We start from the raw sequence: 19,491 nt of genomic DNA on the forward strand, positions 1-19,491 counted from the left end.
GAGGCTGGGGGGGCCATGGGCACGTGTGGGGCAGGGGAGTCTACGAGGCATGCATGGGGCTGGGGGGGGGGGGGGGGGGGCATGGGGCATATGTGGGGCTGGGGGCGTCACAGTCATGTGTGGAGCTGGGGGGGAAGATGAAGCAGGTGTGGGGTTGGGGGGGGGCACAGGGCATATGTGGGGCCACGGGGCCCGTGGGGGGCTGGGGAAATGTGTGGGGGACAGGCCGCGTGGGGGGAGCCCGCCCTGGCCCAGCCCCACGGCTGCTCCTGCCAAGGAATTTTCTCAGCCTCCATCAACAGCGTGAGGTAATGGGGGGGGGAGGGGGGGGAACCAGGCGTCTGGGTGGGGGGAGGGGGCAGATGCCGGAGACACGAGGGGGGGGGGGGTCACGGGACCCCCCCCACACCCCACGATGCCCCCCAGGATCCCTGACCCCGAGGGACACCCAGGACGTGCGTCACCTGATGTCCCCCCAGCCCCGCCCCAGGTGGCCGATGTCCCCCCATGGACCCCCCGGGTCCCCACCAGCCCCAAAGCTCTGTCCCCACCCCACGGGCTCCACCCTGCTGTCCCCAGCCCAGCCAACCCCATCCCGCCATCCCATCCCCACTGTCCCCGTCCTGTCCCCACTGTCCCCATCCCATCCCCACCTGGTACCCAGGCCATCACAGGCACGTCGGACCCCCTCCCCCCCTCCCCCCCCAGCCCCGGGGTCCCCCAACACACCCCGGGTACAAACACAAAAGTTTAATTCCAGCCCTGACGGTCACCAGCCCCGGTGGCACCCAGTGGCACCCATGGTCACTGTCACACAGTGCTCCCCCGTCACAGCTCTTGCAGTCCCTTATCACGGCTTCTGGTGTCCCTATCCCCTCTCAGTGTCCTCGTCCCAGCTCCCACTGTCCCCATCCTGGTTTTCGGTGTCCCCATCCTGGCCCCCAGTGTCCCAGTCCCACCTCTTAGTGTCCCCATACTTGTCCCCAGTGTCCCCATCCCTGCTTTTGGTGTCCCCATCCGTGTTCTCAGTGACCCCATCCCTGCCCCCAGTGTCCCCATCCTGGCTCCCGGTGTCCCCATCCTTTGGTGTCCCCATCCTGGCATCTGGTGTCCCCATCCCCAGCTCCTGCTGTGCCTCACCCTCCTTCCCCGCTGTCCCCCCCTGTCCCCCGCCCTGCAGCAGGTGCCTGTAGCGGCTGCCGGGGTGCAGGAGCTCCCCGGGGGACCCCAGCTCATGCAGTCGTCCCCCCTCCAGCACGGCCACCCGCTGCGCCCGCATGGCTAGGGCCACCTGCCCCGTCACCAGCAGCACTGCGCGCCCGGCCCCGCTGGCTCCGAAGATCTCCTGCTCCACCTGCGGCGGGTGGCATCATCAGTGGGGACACCCGGGTGTGGGGACCCAGGGGACATGGGGAGCAGGGTCCCAGGGGACATGGGGACCAAGGGGACATGGGGAGTTGGGGCCAAGGGGATGTGGGGAGCGGGGACCCACAGGACACCGGGATTGGGGACCAAGGGGACACCAGGAGAGGGGACCCAGGGGGACCCCTGCAGGACAAGGGATCTGCTGGGAGAGGGACTCAGGGGACACTGAAGAGGGGACCAAGGTGGACCCCCCCAGGACCAGGGGTTTGCTGGGAGAGGGACCCAGGGGACAGCAGGATTGGGGACCAACCGGTCCCAGCGGCCAGTGACCCAGGGGACACTGGGATTGGGGACCAAGGGAGCACAGAGACCAGGGACCCAGGTGACATCAGGAGAGGGGACCTGCTCGGAGAGGGGACCAAGGGGATATGGGGACCAGAGACCCAGGGGACACAAGAAGAGGGGATCCAGGTGGGTCCCTGGGAGAGGGACCCAGGGACCACGGGGACCAGGGCACCCAGGCACTGGGGACCCAGGGGACACGGGGACCAGGGACCATGGGGACACGGGACAACGGAAAGGGGAGACCCAGGGGGACCCCCAGGGACCGGGGTGTCGCCAGACAGGGGGACCGAGGGGACACGGGTGTCACCTCTCACCTGCTGCTGGCTCTCGGTGTCCAGGGCGCTGGTGGGCTCATCGAGGATGAGGACACGGGGGTCCCTCACCAGGGCACGAGCGATGGCCACCCCCTGCCGCTGTCCCCCGGAGAGCTGCCCCCCCAGCTCGCCCACCTCTGCACGAGATGGGGGTCAGTGTGGGGACATGGGGACACGGGGACGGTGGGAAGGGGACACCTCCTACCTGTGTCATAGCCCCGGGGCAGGCGGGTGATGAAGGCGTGGGCACCCGCTCGGCGGGCTGCCACCGTCACCTGCGCCTGGCTCCAGGTCCCTGGCCCGTAGGCGATGTTGGCGTGGAGCGAGCGGGAGAAGAGCACCGGCTCCTGGGGGACGGCAGCCACCTGCGGCAGAGGGGACAGCTGGGGACACGGCGGGGATGGCTGGGGACACGGCAGGGACATGGCAGGGATGTGGCAGGGGACGCGGCGGGGACGTGGCAGGGATGTGGCAGGGGATGCGGAAGAGATGTGGCAGGGGATGTGGCAAGGACATGACGGGGATGGCTGGGGACTCAGCAGGAACATGGCAGGGGACATGGCAGGGATGTGGCAGGGATGGGTGGGGACATGGTAGGGATGTGGCAGGGGACGTGGCAGGGATGGCTGGGATGTGGCTGGGGACATGGTGGGTGGGGACATGGTAGGGATGTGGCAGGGGACGTGGCAGGGATGGCTGGGATGTGGCTGGGGACATGGTGGGAACATGGCAGGGATGGCTGGGGACATGGCGGGGACATGGTGGGGAAGGCTGGGGATGCAGTGGGGACATGTGGTGACATGGGGTGGTGGCAGGGCCATGGTGGGGATGGCTGGTGACACGGGGGGTGGCAGTGGGGACCCAGCGGGGGCAGCTGGTGACATGGGGGTGGCAGCGGGGACTTGTTGGGGATGGCTGGTGACACGGGGCTGGTGGTGGGGACCCGTTGGGGACACCTGGTGACAAGGGGATGGCAGTGGGGACCCGTTGGAGATGGCTGGTGACGGGGGGGGTGGCAGTGGGGACCCATTGGGGACAGCTGGTGACGGGGGGGTGGGGACCCATTGGGGACAGCTGTTGACGGGGCGGTGGTGGCACCTGGCAGCGCAGGTAGGGGTGCTGGTAGGCAGGGAGGGGGTGACCATCCAGCAGCACCCGCCCGGCCCCCGGCGGGCGCAGGTGCAGGACCAGGGACACCAGGGTGCTCTTCCCCGCCCCTGGGGGGGCCACCACCGCCAGCACCTCCCCAGGGCGCAGCTCCAGGGACACGCCCTGGGGGGACAGAGGTGACACCCCCACGCTCCCTCCCCCAGTATCCCTGGCCCTCCCCGTGTCCACGTGGCTCCCCGCTGTGCCCCCACACCCTCCCCACCATGTCCGTGTCCCCATGCCTTCCCCACCATGTCCACCTGGCATGTCCCCACCATGTCCCCATGGCCCCCCCCCCACCATGTCCACCTGCCGTGTCCCCACCATGTCCTTCTGTCCCCCCACCATGCCCCACACCCTCCCCACCACCTCTGGGTCCCCATGCCATGCCCCCATGCCCTCCCCACCGTGTCCCCACGTCCACCTGCCATGTCCCCACTATGTCCCCACGCCCTCCCCAAGTCCGTGTCCCCATGCCACGTCCCCACACCCTCCCCAGCACCTCTATGTCCCCACGCCATGTCCCCACGCCCTCCCCACTGTGTCCCCCCATCATGTCCCCGCGTCCCCCGCCCTGTCCCCATGCCCACCTTGAGGACGGGCTCTTGTTGCTCGGGGTAGGAGAACCAGACGTCCTCAAGCTGGAGGTGGCCCCGCAGGACATCGGGCGCCAGCGTCCCTGCGGGTGCCACCTGCTCCTCCTGGTCCAGGAACGCAAAGATCTTCTCTGAGGAGCCCACGGCCTTGGTCATTTTGGGGTAGTGGCAGAGCAGGACCTGGGGACGCAGAGGGGACATAGCAGGGAGGGTGTGGGGACATGGGGAACAGGCATGGGGACACAGGGACACAGGACTGGGATGCATCCAGGAGGACGTGGGGGCATGGGGACACCACTGGGAGGGTGTGGGGACACAGAGGACACAGGGACATGGTGTGGGGACATCGGAGGGCACGGGGACACAGTAGGACCAGCGTGGGGATGTGACAGGGAGGTTACGGGGACACAGCAGGGGACACAGGGAGATGGCAGGGCATGGGGACACAGGGGAGGACTTGGGGACACAGAGGACAGGGACAGGGATGTGTCCAGGAGGACATGGGGACATGGCCAGGAGGGTGCGGGGACACGGAGGACAGGGACGCGGCGGGGAGGGCATGGGAACACGGCAGAGAGGACACAGGCACACGGAGAGATGGGCACGGAGACACAGGGACATGGCAGGGAGGACATGGGACATGGGTGGCAATGGGGACACACTGGGAGTGGCACGGGGACACAGTGGGGAGGGTGTGGGGACATCGGGAATGGGCTTGGGGACATGGTGCAGAGGATGTTGGGGACACGGCGTCCCCTCGGGCTCACCTCCACAGCCTCGGTGAACTGCATCTGGTAGATGAGGAAGGTGACAAGGTCCCCAGTGGTGATGGTCCCCGCGGCCACCAGCTGTCCCCCGTAGTAGAGGAGCCCCAACTTCAGGGCCAGCACTGAGAACTGGGGACACCGCAGGGAGGTCATCGCAGGGAGGTCACCGCTGGGGGACACTGCTGGGGGGTCCCCGTCACCCTCCTTGCTGCGGCCACCTCTCCGCAGGGACACCGAGGTCCCAGCCTTGCTCTGTCACCTCCCCTGTGGCATCATGTTCCCCCCATGTCCCAGAGATGTCACATCCCCCATGTCACCAAGCCCCTGTGCCCCAGAGCCCCATGCTGTCATGCTGCTGTGTCCTGATGTCCCCACATCATCATGTCCTCTAGCCCTGTGCCACCATGTCCCCATGTCCCCTAACCCTTGCGTCATCACGTCCCCCAGCCCCATGCCACCCCAGCCCCATGTCCCCCATCCCCGTGCCACCATGTTCCCATGTCCCATCGTCCCCATGCCGTCACATCTCCTAGTCCCATGCCACCACATCCCCATGTCCCCTGTCCCCACGCCACCGTAGCACCATGTTCCCACCGCCCCCGCGCCACCATGTCTCCTGTCCCCATACCACCACATCACCGCGTCCCATCGCCCCCACGCCATTGCATCCCCCAGCTCCCGCGCTGCCCCATCCCCGCGTCCCCCATCCCCATGCCACCGTGTCCCCTGTCCCCGTACCGTGCCGGCCCAGATGGTGGCCGCGTAGGTGACCGCCTCCTTCCCCTCCAGCCGGTAGACGTGGCGCAGGCGCTGGTGGTACCGCTCGGCCACCCCGGCCTCGTGGGCGAAGCTGCGGACGGTGGCCATGGCCTGGAAGGTCTCCACTGCCACCTCGGTGGCACCCGCCAGCGCCTCCCGCACCTGCCGCGACAGCCTCTGGGGACAGCGGTGTCACCTCAGGGGGGATGGGGATGCAGGGCACCGAGGGGATGGTGGGCACAAGGAGGGGACAGTGGACATGCGGAGGTGACAGGGGGCACATGGAGCGGACAGTGGGTGCACAGAGGGGACAGTGGGCACGTGGAGGGGACAGCAATCATGGGGAGGTGACAGCGGGGATGTGGAGGGGACAGTGGGCACAGAGAGGTGACAAGGGGTGCAGGGAGGGGACAGGGGGCGCAGGGAGGGGACAGCAATCATGGGGAGGGGACAGGGGGCGCAGGGAGGTGACAAGGGACCCGTGTGTCGCATCTCCCCCAGTACCTGCTCGATCTTGCTGACGCCCCGGGGCAGCAGCAGGAGGACAGGCAGTGACAGGAGGGTGACAAAGGCCAGGTGGGGTGACAACCACGCCATGGTGACCAGGAGACAAACGCCCCGCGCCAGGTACCACAGCAAGAGGCTGAGCGCCTCGGACACCGCTGCGTGGGTGGCCTCCACGTCCCCTGTCACCCGTGCCATCACTGCCCCGGTCCCCGTCACCCGCAGGAGGTGACATCCTGTCGCAGGACGGCAGCGAAGACGCGACGTTGGAGATTCCCAGCGCCCGGCTCAGCGTCCCCGCTAGGTGACGTCGCAGGTGAATTCGGTGACGCGCTGCAGTGGTGGCACCAGGGTGGCTTAGCATGGGGACACATGTGTCACCCCCCCCCAGCCCCGTGTGACGTCCCCGGTGTCACCGTCCTACCTGCCGAGCCCCAGCAGTGCCATGGGCCAGGCGGCCGCCACCTCGTTCTCACTGGCCACCCAGTCGGTGATGTGTCCCGTGAAGTAAGGGACGGCCACCTCCCCTGCCGGGGCGGGGGGGACACGGCATCAGGGTGATGGGGTCCCCCCCCGGGTCTGTGTCACCCCCCCCCCAGGGTGGGGAGGACCCCATGGTGTGACCTCAGGGGGCTGGCGCTGCATCCCCCTCTCCTCCCAGCTGGGTGCTGCCCCGGCCCCCCCAGCTCATAGCATCTCCCGCAAAGCTGGGTGCTGCCCCCAAAATGGGTGCTGGCCCCCCAAAAGCTCAGAGCATCCCCCAAACCTGGGTGCTGCCCCCCCCCCCCCCCCCAGCTCAGGGCATCTCCCCCAAACCTGGGTGCTGCCCCCCCCCCCCCCCCTCAAGCTCAGGGCATCTCCCCCAAACCTGGGTGCTGCCCCCCCCCCCCCAAGCTCAGGGCATCTCCCCCAAACCTGGGTGCTGCCCCCCCCCCCCCCCCCCTCAAGCTCAGGGCATCTCCCCCAAACCTGGGTGCTGCCCCCCCCCCCCCCCAAGCTCAGGGCATCTCCCCCAAACCTGGGTGCTGCCCCCCCCCCCCAAGCTCAGGACATCTCCCCCAAACCTGGGTGCTGCCCCCCCCCCCCAAGCTCAGGGCATCCCCCCCAAACTTGGGTGCTGCCCCCCCCAAGTTCAGGGCATCTCCCCCAAACCTGGGTGCTGCCCCCCACCCCCAAGCTCAGGGCATCTCCCCCAAACCTGGGTGCTGCCCCCCCCCCCAAGCTCAGGGCATCCCCCCAAACTTGGGTGCTGCCCCCCCCAAGCTCAGGGCATCTCCCCCAAACCTGGGTGCTGCCCCCCACCCCCAAGGCTCAGGGCATCTCCCCCAAACCTGGGTGCTGCCCCCCCCCCCCCCTCAAGCTCAGGGCATCTCCCCCAAACCTGGGTGCTGCCCCCCCCAAGCTCAGGGCATCTCCCCCAAACCTGGGTGCTGCCCCCCCCCCCAAGCTCAGGACATCTCCCCCAAACCTGGGTGCTGCCCCCCCCCCCCCCAAGCTCAGGGCATCGCCCCCCAAACTTGGGTGCTGCCCCCCCCAAGCTCAGGGCATCTCCCCCAAACCTGGGTGCTGCCCCCCACCCCCAAGCTCAGGGCATCTCCCCCAAACCTGGGTGCTGCCCCCCCCCCCCAAGCTCAGGGCATCTCCCCCAAACCTGGGTGCTGCCCCCCAAGCTCAGGGCATCTCGCCCAAAGCTGGGTGCTGCCCCCCCCCCAAACCTGGGTGCTGCACCCCCACCCCAAGCTCAGGGCATCCCTCCCCCCCCGGTACCGAGGACCGAGGCCGCCATCAGCGCCGCCACCACCGCGCAGCGCCGGCGCTCGGGGCTCAGCAGGGCCCGGAGGCGGCGGGCGGGGCCGCCCCCATCGTCCGCCCCGGTCCGGTCCCGGTCCGGTCCCGGTCCGGTCCCGGTGTGCCCCCCGTGTGTCCCGGTCCGGTCCCGGTCCTGCCCCTCCGCGCTCCCGAGTCCGGTGCCGGTGTCCCCGCTCCGGTCCGCTCCCGTTCCTGCTCCCGGGACCCTTCTCCACGGTCACGGTCCCGGTCCCGGTCCCGGTCCCGCTCGCGGTCACGGTCCTTCCCGGCAGCCGCCGCCGTCTCTCGGAAGCGAAACCCAGCGCGGGGGCGGGACCGCCGGCGCCGCGCACGGCCCAGCCCCGGGCAGCGGGGCGGGGGGGGGACACCGGGCACCGGGGGCGGGGGGTCCCCGGGGGTCCCCGCCCCCCGTGTCCCTGCCCCCCGTGTCCCCGCACCCCCTGGTGCCCCTGCCCGGGGGGGGGCGGGGGGGTGGTGGGGGCAGGGAAGGGCAAGAACCGGGCGGGCGGCGCCGATTGGCCGAGGCGGCGGCGTCATCAGTTGCCGGGCAGATCGAGCCGGAGCAGTTTGGCGCCGGGCGTGGTGCGGGAGGGGGCGGGGCGAGGGAGAGGGCGCGTCGGGGGGCGGGGCAGAGGGGTGGGGGGCGGGGAATGGGGGGCGGGGGAATGGGAGGGAGGGGCGGGGCGAGGGGCGGGGCAGGCAGGGCGAAGGTAGATGGAGCGGGGAGATGGGCGGGGCGATGGGCGGAGGGGGCGGGACCGCGAAAGTGAAAGCAAGAGGCGGTGCGGCGAGACGAGACGAGACCGCGCTGGAAGGTACCGGGTGGGACTGGGGCTACCGGGGGCTGCACTGGGAGCACTGGTGAGCGCCCCAGGGTGCCGGGCGGGGTCTGAGGGGGCTGCACTGGGAGCGCTGGTGAGCGCCCCAGGGTGCCGGGCGGGGTCCGGGGGGTCTGAGGGGCTGCACTGGGAGCGCTGGTGAGCGCCCCAGGGTGCCGGGCGGGGTCTGAGGGGGCTGCACTGGGAGCGCTGGTGAGCGCCCCAGGGTGCCGGGCGGGGTCTGAGGGGGCTGCACTGGGAGCGCTGGTGAGCGCCCCAGGGTGCCGGGCGGGGTCCGGGGGGTCTGAGGGGGCTGCACTGGGAGCGCTGGTGAGCACCCCAGGGTGCCGGGCGGGTCCGGGGGTCTGAGGGGGCTGCACTGGGAGCACTGGTGAGCGCCCCAGGGTGCCGGGCGGGGTCTTGGGGGTTCAGGCTGGTACTGGGGGGCTGGACTGGGAGCACTGGTGCTGACTGGTGAATTCCTAGGGTGGCGAGCACAGTCGACGGGAGCAGCACTGGGAGCACTGGTGTTGGCTGGTGAGCACCCCCAGCCATGGCGCTGCTCCCCGCCGTCCGCCTGGCCTGCTCCTGCTCCTGGTTGATCTGGCGGTGCTGGCAGCGCTGGCCCGGCTGGACCTGGTGCTGGCACAGTTGGGCCTGGCAGCTGCCTGGCTGGAAGCCGGACTGCGGCTGCTGGCATTTATTGCGGCCAGGCAGCTGCTGGCACCGGGGGGTCCCTGGGGAGCCGCCGTCGTGCTCAGCCTCACCCCTGCTGCCTTCCTCACCCTCCGGAGCCTCCTGGTACCGTATGGTGCCACACCGGTGCTGCTGGCCACAGCCGCACCGGCTTGGTTGGCGTTGACCCACGGCGCGACCGCCGCAGCACTTCTGGCTTGGGCCACACCAGCACCCGGCGAGGCCGTGGGCACCAAGTCGCCGGTGGCCGTGGGGCGGCTGCTGGCGCTGGCGTGGGCTGAGTGGCCCGTCCTGGGTGGTGCCTTCCTCTTCCTGGTGTTGGCCGTGCTGGGTGAGTGATGGCAGACGTGGGGTGGGGGGTGGGGTATGGTGTCCCGGCGTTGCTGCCGCCAGGAGGCGCTGACCCCCCCCACCCACCGGTGCCTGTGCAGGTGAGACCGCGGGACCCTACTGCACCGGCAAAGTCCTGGGATGCCATCCGGCATGGGGACGGACCCACCGCCCTTCGGGACGGACCCACCGCCTTCACCATCGGCCTGGTGCTCGCCGCTGATTTGGGCAGGTGGGGGTCCCTGTGTCCCCCTTGTCCGTCCGTCCCCTGGGACCGGGCTGACGGGGCGTCCCTGTGTCCGTCTGTCCCCCCAGCTCGCTGTTCGCTGGCTGCCGCGGGGGTCTCTTCACCTTGGCGCACACCCGGCTCAAACTGAGCACCTGCCACCGGCTCTTCTCCTGCCTGGTGCGCCAGGATCTGGCCTTCTTCCAGGGGACACCAGCAGGTAGGGGGGGTCCGCATCACCCCCCCCCACCCCCCCACCTCAGGACCCCCAACCCCACCACTGACCCCTCACCATCCCTGCAGCTGAGCTGTCCTCCCGGTTGGCCAACGACGTGCCCTTGCTGTGTATGGCGGTGCCATTCAGCGTCAACGTGGCGTTGCGGAGCTTGGTGACGGTGTTGGGGTTGGGTGGCTTCATGGTGGGGCTCTCGCCCCGCCTGGCGCTGCTGGCGCTGCTGGAGGTGCCCCTCACCATCACTGCGCGCAAGGTCTACGATGCCCGGTACCAGGTGACTGTGGGGATGGGACGGGATGGTGGGGACGGGATGGGCCAGTGGGAATGGGATGGTGCGATGAGGACAGGGAAATGGGATGGTGGGAGGGGAGGCGATGGGCTGGTGGGATGGGGAGTGGGGGCACGAGATGGTGGCAATGGGAATGGTGGGACAGGATGGGACAGTGGGAATGGGATGGGAGCAGTGAGGACAGTGGGGACTGAGGATGGGATGGGATGGGATGGGGTCAGCAGGGGTGGGTATAGTGGAGTGGGGACGCTGGGGAGGGGACAGAGCTTTGGGGCTGGTGGGGATGGGATGGTGGGGATGGGCTGGCAGGGCCAGGCCGGTGGGGGTGTCCCGTTGCTGCCCCACGGGCGCTGAATCTGGCCACCCCCGTCCAGGTGCTGCAGCGAGCCGTGCTGGACGCCACGGCCAACACTGCCACGGTGGTGCAGGAGGCCGTCTCCTCCATCGAGACGGTGCGGACCTTTGCCGGGGAGGAGGAGGAAGAGCGCCGCCACAGCCAGGCACTGGCCAAGATGCTGGGGCTGAAGGACCAGATGGACGTGGAGCGGGCGCTCTTCACCCTCGTCCAGCGGGTGAGGCGGGTGCAGGAGGGACCCTGGTGTCCAGGCATCCCGGTCCCATATCCCGCCCCCCCCCCCCCCGCTGACCTCCGTCCCTGCAGGCGCTGCAGCTGGCTGTGCAGGTGCTGGTGCTCTGCCATGGGCACCAGCAGCTGCGCGAGGGGACCATCACCTCCAGCAGCCTCGTCACCTTCCTCCTCTACCAGGCTAAAGTTGGCCACCACGTGCAGGTGAGACCATGCGACACGTGTGCCCCCCCCCCCCCCCGTGTCCACCTGTCCCCGGTGCTAGCGGCTCTGTCCCGCACAGGCGCTGGTCTTCGGCCACGGCAACTTGCTGAGCAAAGCGGCAGCTGGACGCAAGATCTTGGAGTACCTGGACCGGGAACCCACTGGGGACATCGGGGGTACGTGGGCGCCAGCCACGCTGCAGGGCCACGTTGCCTTCCAACACGTCTCCTTCGCCTACCCCGCGCGCCCCAAGCACCTCGTCCTGCAGGTAGAGCCAGGGGTCTCAGGAGTCCCCAAGGAGGGGACAGGGGTGTCCCTGAGCACCCACCACTGCACACAGACACACCCCCCCCTCCCCCCAGGACGTCTCCTTCGAGCTGTGCCCTGGCAAGGTGACAGCACTGGCGGGACTCAACGGCAGCGGGAAAAGCACGTGCGCGGGGCTGCTGGAGCGATTCTACGAGCCTGGGGCCGGGAAGGTGCTGCTGGATGGGGTGCCGCTGCGGGACTACGAGCACCGCTACCTGCACCGCCAGGTGAGGGCAGCAGCGGACAGGCAGGCAGGCAGCACAGCTGCACCGAGCGGTGCCCGGTCTCAGCCTGCGCCTGGGGACAGGTGGCGTTGGTGGGGCAGGAGCCTGTGCTTTTCTCCGGCACCATCCGAGACAACATCATCTTCGGGCTGGAGGGCTGCAGGGAGGAGGACATGAGGGCGGCCGCCGCCGCTGCCGGCGCCCTGGGCTTCATCTCGGCGCTGGACCGGGGCTTCGACACCGGTGAGTGCCAGGGGGCTGGGGGGGGGGGTGGACCCCCAGGCACCCAGGTCCTGCTCACCCCCCAGCCTTTCGTCCCACAGATGTGGGGGAGAAAGGAGGGCAGCTCTCGGCAGGAGAGAAGCAGCGCATCGCCATTGCCCGGGCCCTGGTACGGCGACCCACCGTCCTCATCCTCGATGAAGCCACCAGTGCCTTGGACGGGGAGGGTGAGGCAGCGGTGAGCGGCGGGAAGTGCTGGGGTGGGGGGGGTCTCAGCCCCACGGCAGGCGCTGATGAGTGCCGGCATCTCCCACAGCTGCAGCAGTGGGTGCAGAGCAGGTGGGCCCGGACAGTGCTGCTCATCACCCACTGCCCACGGATGCTGAAGGCGGCCGACTGCGTCGTGGTGCTGGAACATGGCACTGTGGTCGAGACGGGGACGCCCGCCGAGCTGCAGAGCCGCTGCGGGCCCTACAGCCACCTGCTGCAGCACTCCCCCGGCACGGGGCGGCCAGAGGCCCCGGGGGTGGGCTATGGGGAGCAGTAGCTGGCTCCTGCCCCTGTGGCTGGGCAGGAGGAGGGGGCTGCTGCCGTTGGGACAGAGATTTGTACGAAATAAAGCAGAATTGCTTTAGAGAGGAGCCGGCTGGGTCACGGGGGCCGGGGGGAACAGCCTGGCCTGGCTGCGGGGTCTTGGGCGCTGAAGCCATGCGCTCGTCCTCTGGTTGTCACTGCCACCATAGGAAGCACGTGGCGCTGGCCTCAGTGTGATATACTGAATCTGCTGGCCTCCCCCTCGTGGTACCACAGCCACCGTCCTTTATACCCGAGAGGCTTCACTCTATTCCGGCGCATTGTCAATGAAAGACCTGTGCGATGGCTGCGGTGGTCAGGTCCACTCCTCCATCGCGAGCCCACCCATACGTTGTGCCTCTCCTCCGACATTACACGGGTCCACGGAGCTGTGAACACCTCACAACGATGTTCCCAGTCCAGGTCTACCCAAACCACTCGCAGTTTTGCCGCCTGGTCTACTTGCTCCTTGCGTTGATGTTCTCCAGGGACATGGCTCTTGGACGTCAATATGATGGACCTCTACCCAGGCAGCAAGGTCCTGCTGCCATAACCCAGCAGCCCAGAGGGGTTTACCTCTGTGACCATCGCTGTAGCCACCCCACAGGGCATTGGCCGCCCTAAACGAGTCAGTACAGAGACAGAGCACTGGCCATGTTTCTCAGGCAGCAATCTAGGGCCAGCTGGGTGGCTTTGACTTCTGCAGCTTTCCTCAAAGGAAGAGAGACGGAGAGAGACTTTTTACCAAAACCTGTAGTGACAGGACAAGGGCCGTGGTTCGAAACTTGAAAGAGATCGGGGGGGGGGGGGGGGGGGGGGGGAAGATCGAGATTGGACATAAGAAATGTTTTACAATGAGGGGGTGAGAGGCTGGAACAGGTTGCCCAGAGAAGTCGTGGCTGCTCTATCACTGGAAGTGTTCAAGGTGAGATAGGGTGAGAGGAAATGGCCTCAAGTTGTGCCAGGGGAGGTTTAGCTGGGATATTGGGAAAAATTTCTTCACTGAAAGGGTTGTCAAGCATTGGAACAGGCTGCCCGGGGAAGGGGCTGAGTCACCATCCAGCACCTCAACGTCCTTCTTGTAGTGAGGGGCCCAAAACTGAACACAGTATTCGAGGTGTGGCCTCACCAGGGCCGAGTACAGGGGCACGATCACTTCCCTGCTCCTGCTGGCCACACTATTTCTGATACAGGCCAGGATGCCATTGGCCTTCTTGGCCGCCTGGGCACACTGCTGTGCGATACATCTCTATATCTACAGCGGCCCACCGGTGCCCCTTTGGATCTTTGAAGTATCTTTACTTCTTTGAAGCATCCTACTTTCAAGTCAATGCCAGGGATACACGGAGCCTCCGGACCGGTCGCTTCTCCCACTCGTTTCCTGTTGGGCTCCCCTCAGCTCCCACCACGGCGATTGGGACCCCCCCCCATCACCCTGGAAATCCAGATGTGTCCTGTCCCGTTGTACCCCAATGCCATTAGGGGTCACTGTGCACCGGTGTCCACCAGGGCCTTATATTTCCATGGGTCTGACGTGCCAGGCCACTGAATCCATTTGTCCCTTTCTTCTGCCCGGCCGGAGGCAGGAGCCCTAGTTCTGATCAGAGCATTCGTTACCCGACTCCTGTAATTGCAAACCAGAAGTCTTTTCACCCTGAGAGGAGCCCACATCTCTCTCGCCCAGGCTACGTTGCAAGGACTAGTCACAGGTACGAGCCTACTGCAGTCCGGCACAGTCTTTGCATGGTGCTGGGTGTGAGGTTCGACCCCATGTAGACGTTATGTCCACTGGATCAGAATCAGAAGGAGGAGATGTGTCCTCAGCCCTGGGGAATTGCTTGACAGCAACTGCCGCAGCAATCTGCCTGGGTCGTCCCCTTTAGGCACTGTTTTTTTCCCCACAATTCTCGTACGTGGGCTTCCAGGAGCGAGGTAGGTGCACCGCCCCACTTCCTCGTGTCCTCCCCATGGTCACGCAGACAGAACCCCACCAGGCGGCACGCGGCGTGTGCCCACGGTCCCTGTTGTGTTGAGCAGGCTCCTGGTAGCTGAGATGCTGCCCTGTAGGCGCAAGGAGGGAGATTCTGTCGTGGTTTAACCTCAGTCGGCAACAGCACCACGCAGCCACTCGCTGGCTCCCCCCCCGCCCCCGGTGGGATGGGGGAGAGAATTGGAAGAGCACAAGTGAGAAAAACTCGTGGGCTGAGATAAAAACAGTTTAATAATTGAAATAAAAGAATAATAGCAATAATAATAATAATAATAATGTAATAATAATAGTACACAAAGCAAGTGATACACAGTACAATTGCTCACCACCCACCAGCTGATGCCCAGCCAGTCCCTGAGCAGCGGCCCCCCCCGGCCAGCTTTCCCCAGTTTATGTACTGCGCATGACGTCCCATGGTATGGAATGTCCCTTTGGCCAGTTTGGCTGTGCCCCCTCCCAGCTTCTTGTGCACCTCCAGCCTTCTCAGTCAGTAGAGCATGGAAAACTAAAAAGTCCTTGGCTCGTGTAAGCATTACCTAGCAACAACTAAAACGTCGGTGTGTTATCAACTTTGTTCTCACCCTAAATCCAAAACACAGCAGTGTACCAGCTACTAGGAAGGAAATTAACTCTATCCCTGCCGACAGTATCCACCCCTTATTCTATACCATCTATGTCATACCCACGTCCCCCACTTTCCAATACATTCCCATTAATCACCACCCCTTTTCCTGTCTTTTGATATATACACACAGATATCATCCCCTTCGTCTGTGGGCCATCCCTCTAAAATGTTCGGTGAGTTCATTTAGTCCATGACTTTGGGCTCCGTCTGTCGTAATAATCTTCCAGAGCAGGAAAAATGGAGATGGTATGTGATTTGAAGTCAGTTCTGGTACCATCATCACCCTGATTTGCTCAGTTTCACTGAAGTTATTCTTCATTAATCTGGGTGATTCTTACTGTAATATCATTAGTATGGCATATAATATTAGGTAGCACTTAACATCACATAATTCAGATCATTGGCTATTCTCACCCAAAATCAAATCGGTACACATCGGACTTCCCCATCCTTCCGCATTATCCACCAAGTGCACCCAGGTCCTTGAGCAAAAGCAATCCCACGGATGGGTTTGCCTCTGCCTGAGGCAGGAATAACCCAGACTGTCTTCCCCAGCATATTTTTTATGTGCACTACAGGAACTTTATTCCCATCTACAGTACGTAAAAGTTCTGACTGGGCAGGGCCTGCTCGACTGGCAGATCCCCGAGTGTTGACTAACCAGGTGGCTTTTGCTAAATGCGTATCCCAATGTTTAAACGTCCCACCACCCATTGCTCTCAGCGTAGTCTTTAACAGTCCATTGTATCGTTCAATTTTCCCGGAGGCTGATGCATGACAGGGGATGTGATACACCCACTCAATGCCGTGCTCTTTGGCTCGGGTGTCTATGAGGTTGTTTCGGAAATGAGTCCCGTTGTCTGACTCAATTCTTTCTGGGGTGCCATGTCGCCATAGGACTTGCTTTTCAAGGCCCAGGATAGTGTTCCGGGCAGTGGCATGGGGCACAGGATATGTTTCCAGCCATCCGGTGGTTGCCTCCACCATTGTAAGCACGTGGCGCTTGCCTTGGCGGGTTTGTGGGAGTGTGATATAATCGATCTGCCAGGCCTCCCCATATTTATATTTCAACCATCGTCCTCCATACCAAAGAGGCTTTAACCGCTTGGCTTGCTTGATTGCAGCACATGTTTCGCATTCATGGATAACCTGAGCAATAGCCTCCATGGTCAAGTCCACCCCTCGATCACGAGCCCATCTGTATGTTGCATCTCTTCCTTGGTGACCTGAGGTGTCATGGGCCCACCGAGCTAGAAATAATTCACCCTTATGTTGCCAGTCCAGATCCACCTGAGCCACTTCAATCTTAGCAGCCTGATCCACCTGCTGGTTGTTTTGATGTTCTTCAGTGGCCCGACTCTTGGGTACGTGAGCATCTACGTGACGGACTTTTACAACCAGGTTCTCCACCCGGGCAGCAATACCTTGCCACAATGCGGCAGCCCAGATGGGTTTGCCTCTGCGCTGCCAGTTGCTCTGCTTCCATTGCTGCAACCACCCCCACAGGGCCTTTGCCACCATCCACGAGTCAGTATAGAGATAGAGCACCGGCCACTTTTCTCGGTCAGCAATGTCTAAAGCCAGCTGGATGGCCTTTACTTCTGCAAATTGGCTCGATTCACCTTCTCCTTCAGCAGTTTCTACAACTTGTCGCATAGGACTCCATACAGCAGCTTTCCACCTCCGATGCTTTCCCACAAGACGACAGGACCCATCAGTGAACAGGGCATATTGCTTCTCATTTTCTGGTAGTTCATTATACACTGGGGCCTCCTCAGCACGGGTCACCTTCTCCTCTGGCGATATTCCAAAATCTTTGCCTTCTGGCCAATCCATGATCACTTCTGGAACTTCGGGAACTGCCCGCTGGAAACTGGAGCAGCAATTTTCCTGGAAGAACCCCTTTTGTGATTGTTTTTCCTTGTAACTCACGTACCCGTGCCCCTAGGGCTGAGGTAGGTTTTCCATCCCACTTCTTCATGTCCTCTCCGTGGTCACGCAGATAAAACCATAGGGTGCCCCGTGGTGTGTACCCTTTATATTCTCTCTCTTGAGCAAAAGAACGCTGACTCCTAATAGCCGAGATACTGGTCCGTATAGGTGAGGAGTAGGACCTATCCTCTCTGAGTTGCTGGATCTCCCGGGACAGTTTCTCCACAGCCGAGACGAGGGAGGAAGAAAGACTTTCTTTGTATTGTCGGAGTTGGCCAACCAATTCATCCGTTTGTTCCTCTCCATCTTTCCAGGTTATCACTGCCAATGAATTGGCGTATGACGATGGTGAGCTCCTTATAAACTTCCGCCACATGGGTCGTGTGCACTTGACTTCGTCTGGATCTTTGGAGAGTTGTTCATTGTTCAGGTCATCATAAATCACCTCCAGCACAGCTAATTCTCTCAGAAACTGGATACCCTTCTCCATGGTGGCCCACTTGCTTGGGCGACATATGACATCTTCCTTAAAGGGATACCTTTCCTTCACGCTTGACAAGAGTCACCTCCAAAGGCTGAGGACTCGTGTCCCTTTTCCAATCGCTTTGTCAATGCCCCCTTCCCTAGAAAGGGATCCCAGCTGCTTGGCTTCCCTACCCTCAAATTCGAGGCTACTGGCCCCATTATCCCAGCATCGGAGCAGCCATGTGACAATATGCTCACCTGGACGACGGCTGAAATCTTTTTGTGTATCTCGCAGCTCACTCAGGGATAGAGATCGGGTGGTCACTGCCTCGTTTATGAGTTCTTCCTCTTCTTCCTCCCCAAGCAGTTGCTGGCCCTCTTCCTCCTGTTCTTCTGATGGCCCTTCTCCAGGGTAGTCTGCCTCATCCACTTCTTCCTCTGGCTCCCTTTTAGAAGCAGCTTCGCTGCATGCTCGATATGGGCCCGATTATTGTCCGCGTCACTGTAGACCGCCACGAATGCTCTCAGGTACTGGATACCTTCCCTCGCTGGTAGACCACTCACCTCGCTGGGTTACAGGATCTTCCGCGAGAGGATACTTTGCCTTCACGCTCAACAAGAGCCACCTCCAGAGGCTGTGGGTGGCTGCCCCTCTTCCGATCCATCAATCCCTCAGTCCCTAGCAATGGATCCCAGCTGCTGGGCTTCCCTACCTTCTAGTTCCAGCCTGTCAGCCCCACCACCCCAGCATGGGAGCAACCAGGGAGCAAACGTCTTAGAATCATAGAATCATAGAATCATTGAGGTTGGAAAAGACCTCTAAGATCATCGAGTCCAACCGTCAACCCAACACCACCATGCCCACTAAACCATGTCCCTAAGTGCCTCATCTACACGTCTTTTAAATACCTCCAGGGATGGGGACTCCACCACTTCCCTGGGCAGCCTGGTCCAATGTTTCACCACTCTTTCAGTAAAGAAATTTTTCCTCACATCCAATCTAAACCTCCCCTGGCACAACTTGAGGCCGTTTCCTCTCGTCCTATCGCTTGTTACTTGGGAGAAGAGACCGACACCCACCTCGCTACAACCTCCTTTCAGGTAGTTGTAGAGAGCGATGAGGTCTCCTCTCAGCCTCCTTTTCTCCAGGCTAAACAACCCCAGTTCCCTCAGCCGCTCCTCATAAGACTTGTTCTCCAGACCCCTCACCAGCCTTGTTGCCCTTCTCTGGACACGCTCCAGCACCTCGACGTCCTTCTTGTGGTGAGGGGCCCAAAACTGAACACAGTATTCGAGGTGCGGCCTCACCAGTGCCGAGTACAGGGGCACGATCACTTCCCTACTCCTGCTGGCCACACTATTGCTGATACAGGCCAGGATGCCATTGGCCTTCTTGGCCGCCTGGGCACACTGCCGGCTCATGTTCAGCCGGCTGTCGACCAACACCCCCAGGTCCTTCTCTGCTGGGCAGCTTTCCAGACACTCTTCCCCAAGCCTGTAGCGCTGCATGGGGTTGTTGTGGCCGAAGTGCAGGACCCAGCACTTGGCCTTGTTGAACCTCATACAGTTGGCCTCGGCCCATGGATCCAGCCTGTCCAGGTCCCTCTGCAGAGCCTTCCTACCCTCGAGCAGATCAACACTCCCGCCCAACTTGGTGTCGTCTGCAAACTTACTGAGGGTGCACTCGATCCCCTCATCCAGATCATCGATAAAGATATTAAACAAGACCGGCCCCAAAACTGAGCCCTGGGGAACACCGCTCGTGACCGGCTGCCAACTGGATGTAACTCCATTCACCACAACTCTCTGGGCCCGGCCGTCCAGCCAGTTTTTGTCCCAGCGCAGAGTACACCTGTCTAAGCCGTGAGCCGCCAGCTTCTCTAGGAGAATGCTGTGGGAGACAGTGTCAAAGGCCTTGCTGAAGTCCAGGTAGACCACATCCACAGCCTTTCCCTCATCCACTAGGCGGGTCACCTGGTCATAGAAGGAGATCAGGTTGGTCAAGCAGGACCTGCCTTTCATGAACCCGTGCTGGCTGGGCCTGATCCCCTGGTTGTCCTGCACATGCCTTGTGAGCGCCCTCAAGATGAACCGCTCCATCATCTTCCCCGGCACCAAGGTCAGGCTGACAGGCCTGTGGTTCCCGGATCCTCCTTCCA

The 19,491-nt window shown here is 63.6% G+C and overlaps 2 protein-coding genes across 2 annotated transcripts; one reads left to right on the forward strand and one right to left on the reverse strand.

Annotated features, from left to right (window-relative positions):
- Nucleotides 1-735: 735 nt before the first annotated feature.
- TAP1 (transporter 1, ATP binding cassette subfamily B member) lies at nucleotides 736-7,822 on the reverse strand (the record flags this gene model as incomplete). Its single annotated transcript, XM_076360858.1, is given in 12 exon segments — nucleotides 736-1,354; nucleotides 2,025-2,161; nucleotides 2,230-2,389; nucleotides 3,123-3,296; nucleotides 3,764-3,949; nucleotides 4,537-4,665; nucleotides 5,275-5,472; nucleotides 5,800-6,029; nucleotides 6,032-6,102; nucleotides 6,104-6,132; nucleotides 6,202-6,326; nucleotides 7,567-7,822. Coding segments are annotated over 12 exon segments (2,181 nt in total), but the record flags the coding sequence as incomplete, so codon positions are not given.
- A 1,094-nt stretch (nucleotides 7,823-8,916) lies between these two features.
- On the forward strand, nucleotides 8,917-12,381 carry TAP2 (transporter 2, ATP binding cassette subfamily B member). Its single transcript, XM_076360868.1, is given in 13 exon segments — nucleotides 8,917-9,010; nucleotides 9,013-9,453; nucleotides 9,554-9,591; nucleotides 9,593-9,684; nucleotides 9,768-9,898; nucleotides 9,982-10,187; nucleotides 10,577-10,774; nucleotides 10,864-10,992; nucleotides 11,072-11,260; nucleotides 11,355-11,528; nucleotides 11,609-11,768; nucleotides 11,849-11,985; nucleotides 12,064-12,381. Coding segments are annotated over 13 exon segments (2,157 nt in total). The 5' UTR covers nucleotides 8,917-8,979; the 3' UTR covers nucleotides 12,295-12,381.
- Nucleotides 12,382-19,491: the final 7,110 nt, after the last annotated feature.

The sequence above is a fragment of the Aptenodytes patagonicus genome, chromosome 31, assembly GCF_965638725.1.
Source record: "Aptenodytes patagonicus chromosome 31, bAptPat1.pri.cur, whole genome shotgun sequence".
NCBI classification, from domain to species: Eukaryota; Metazoa; Chordata; class Aves; order Sphenisciformes; family Spheniscidae; genus Aptenodytes; species Aptenodytes patagonicus.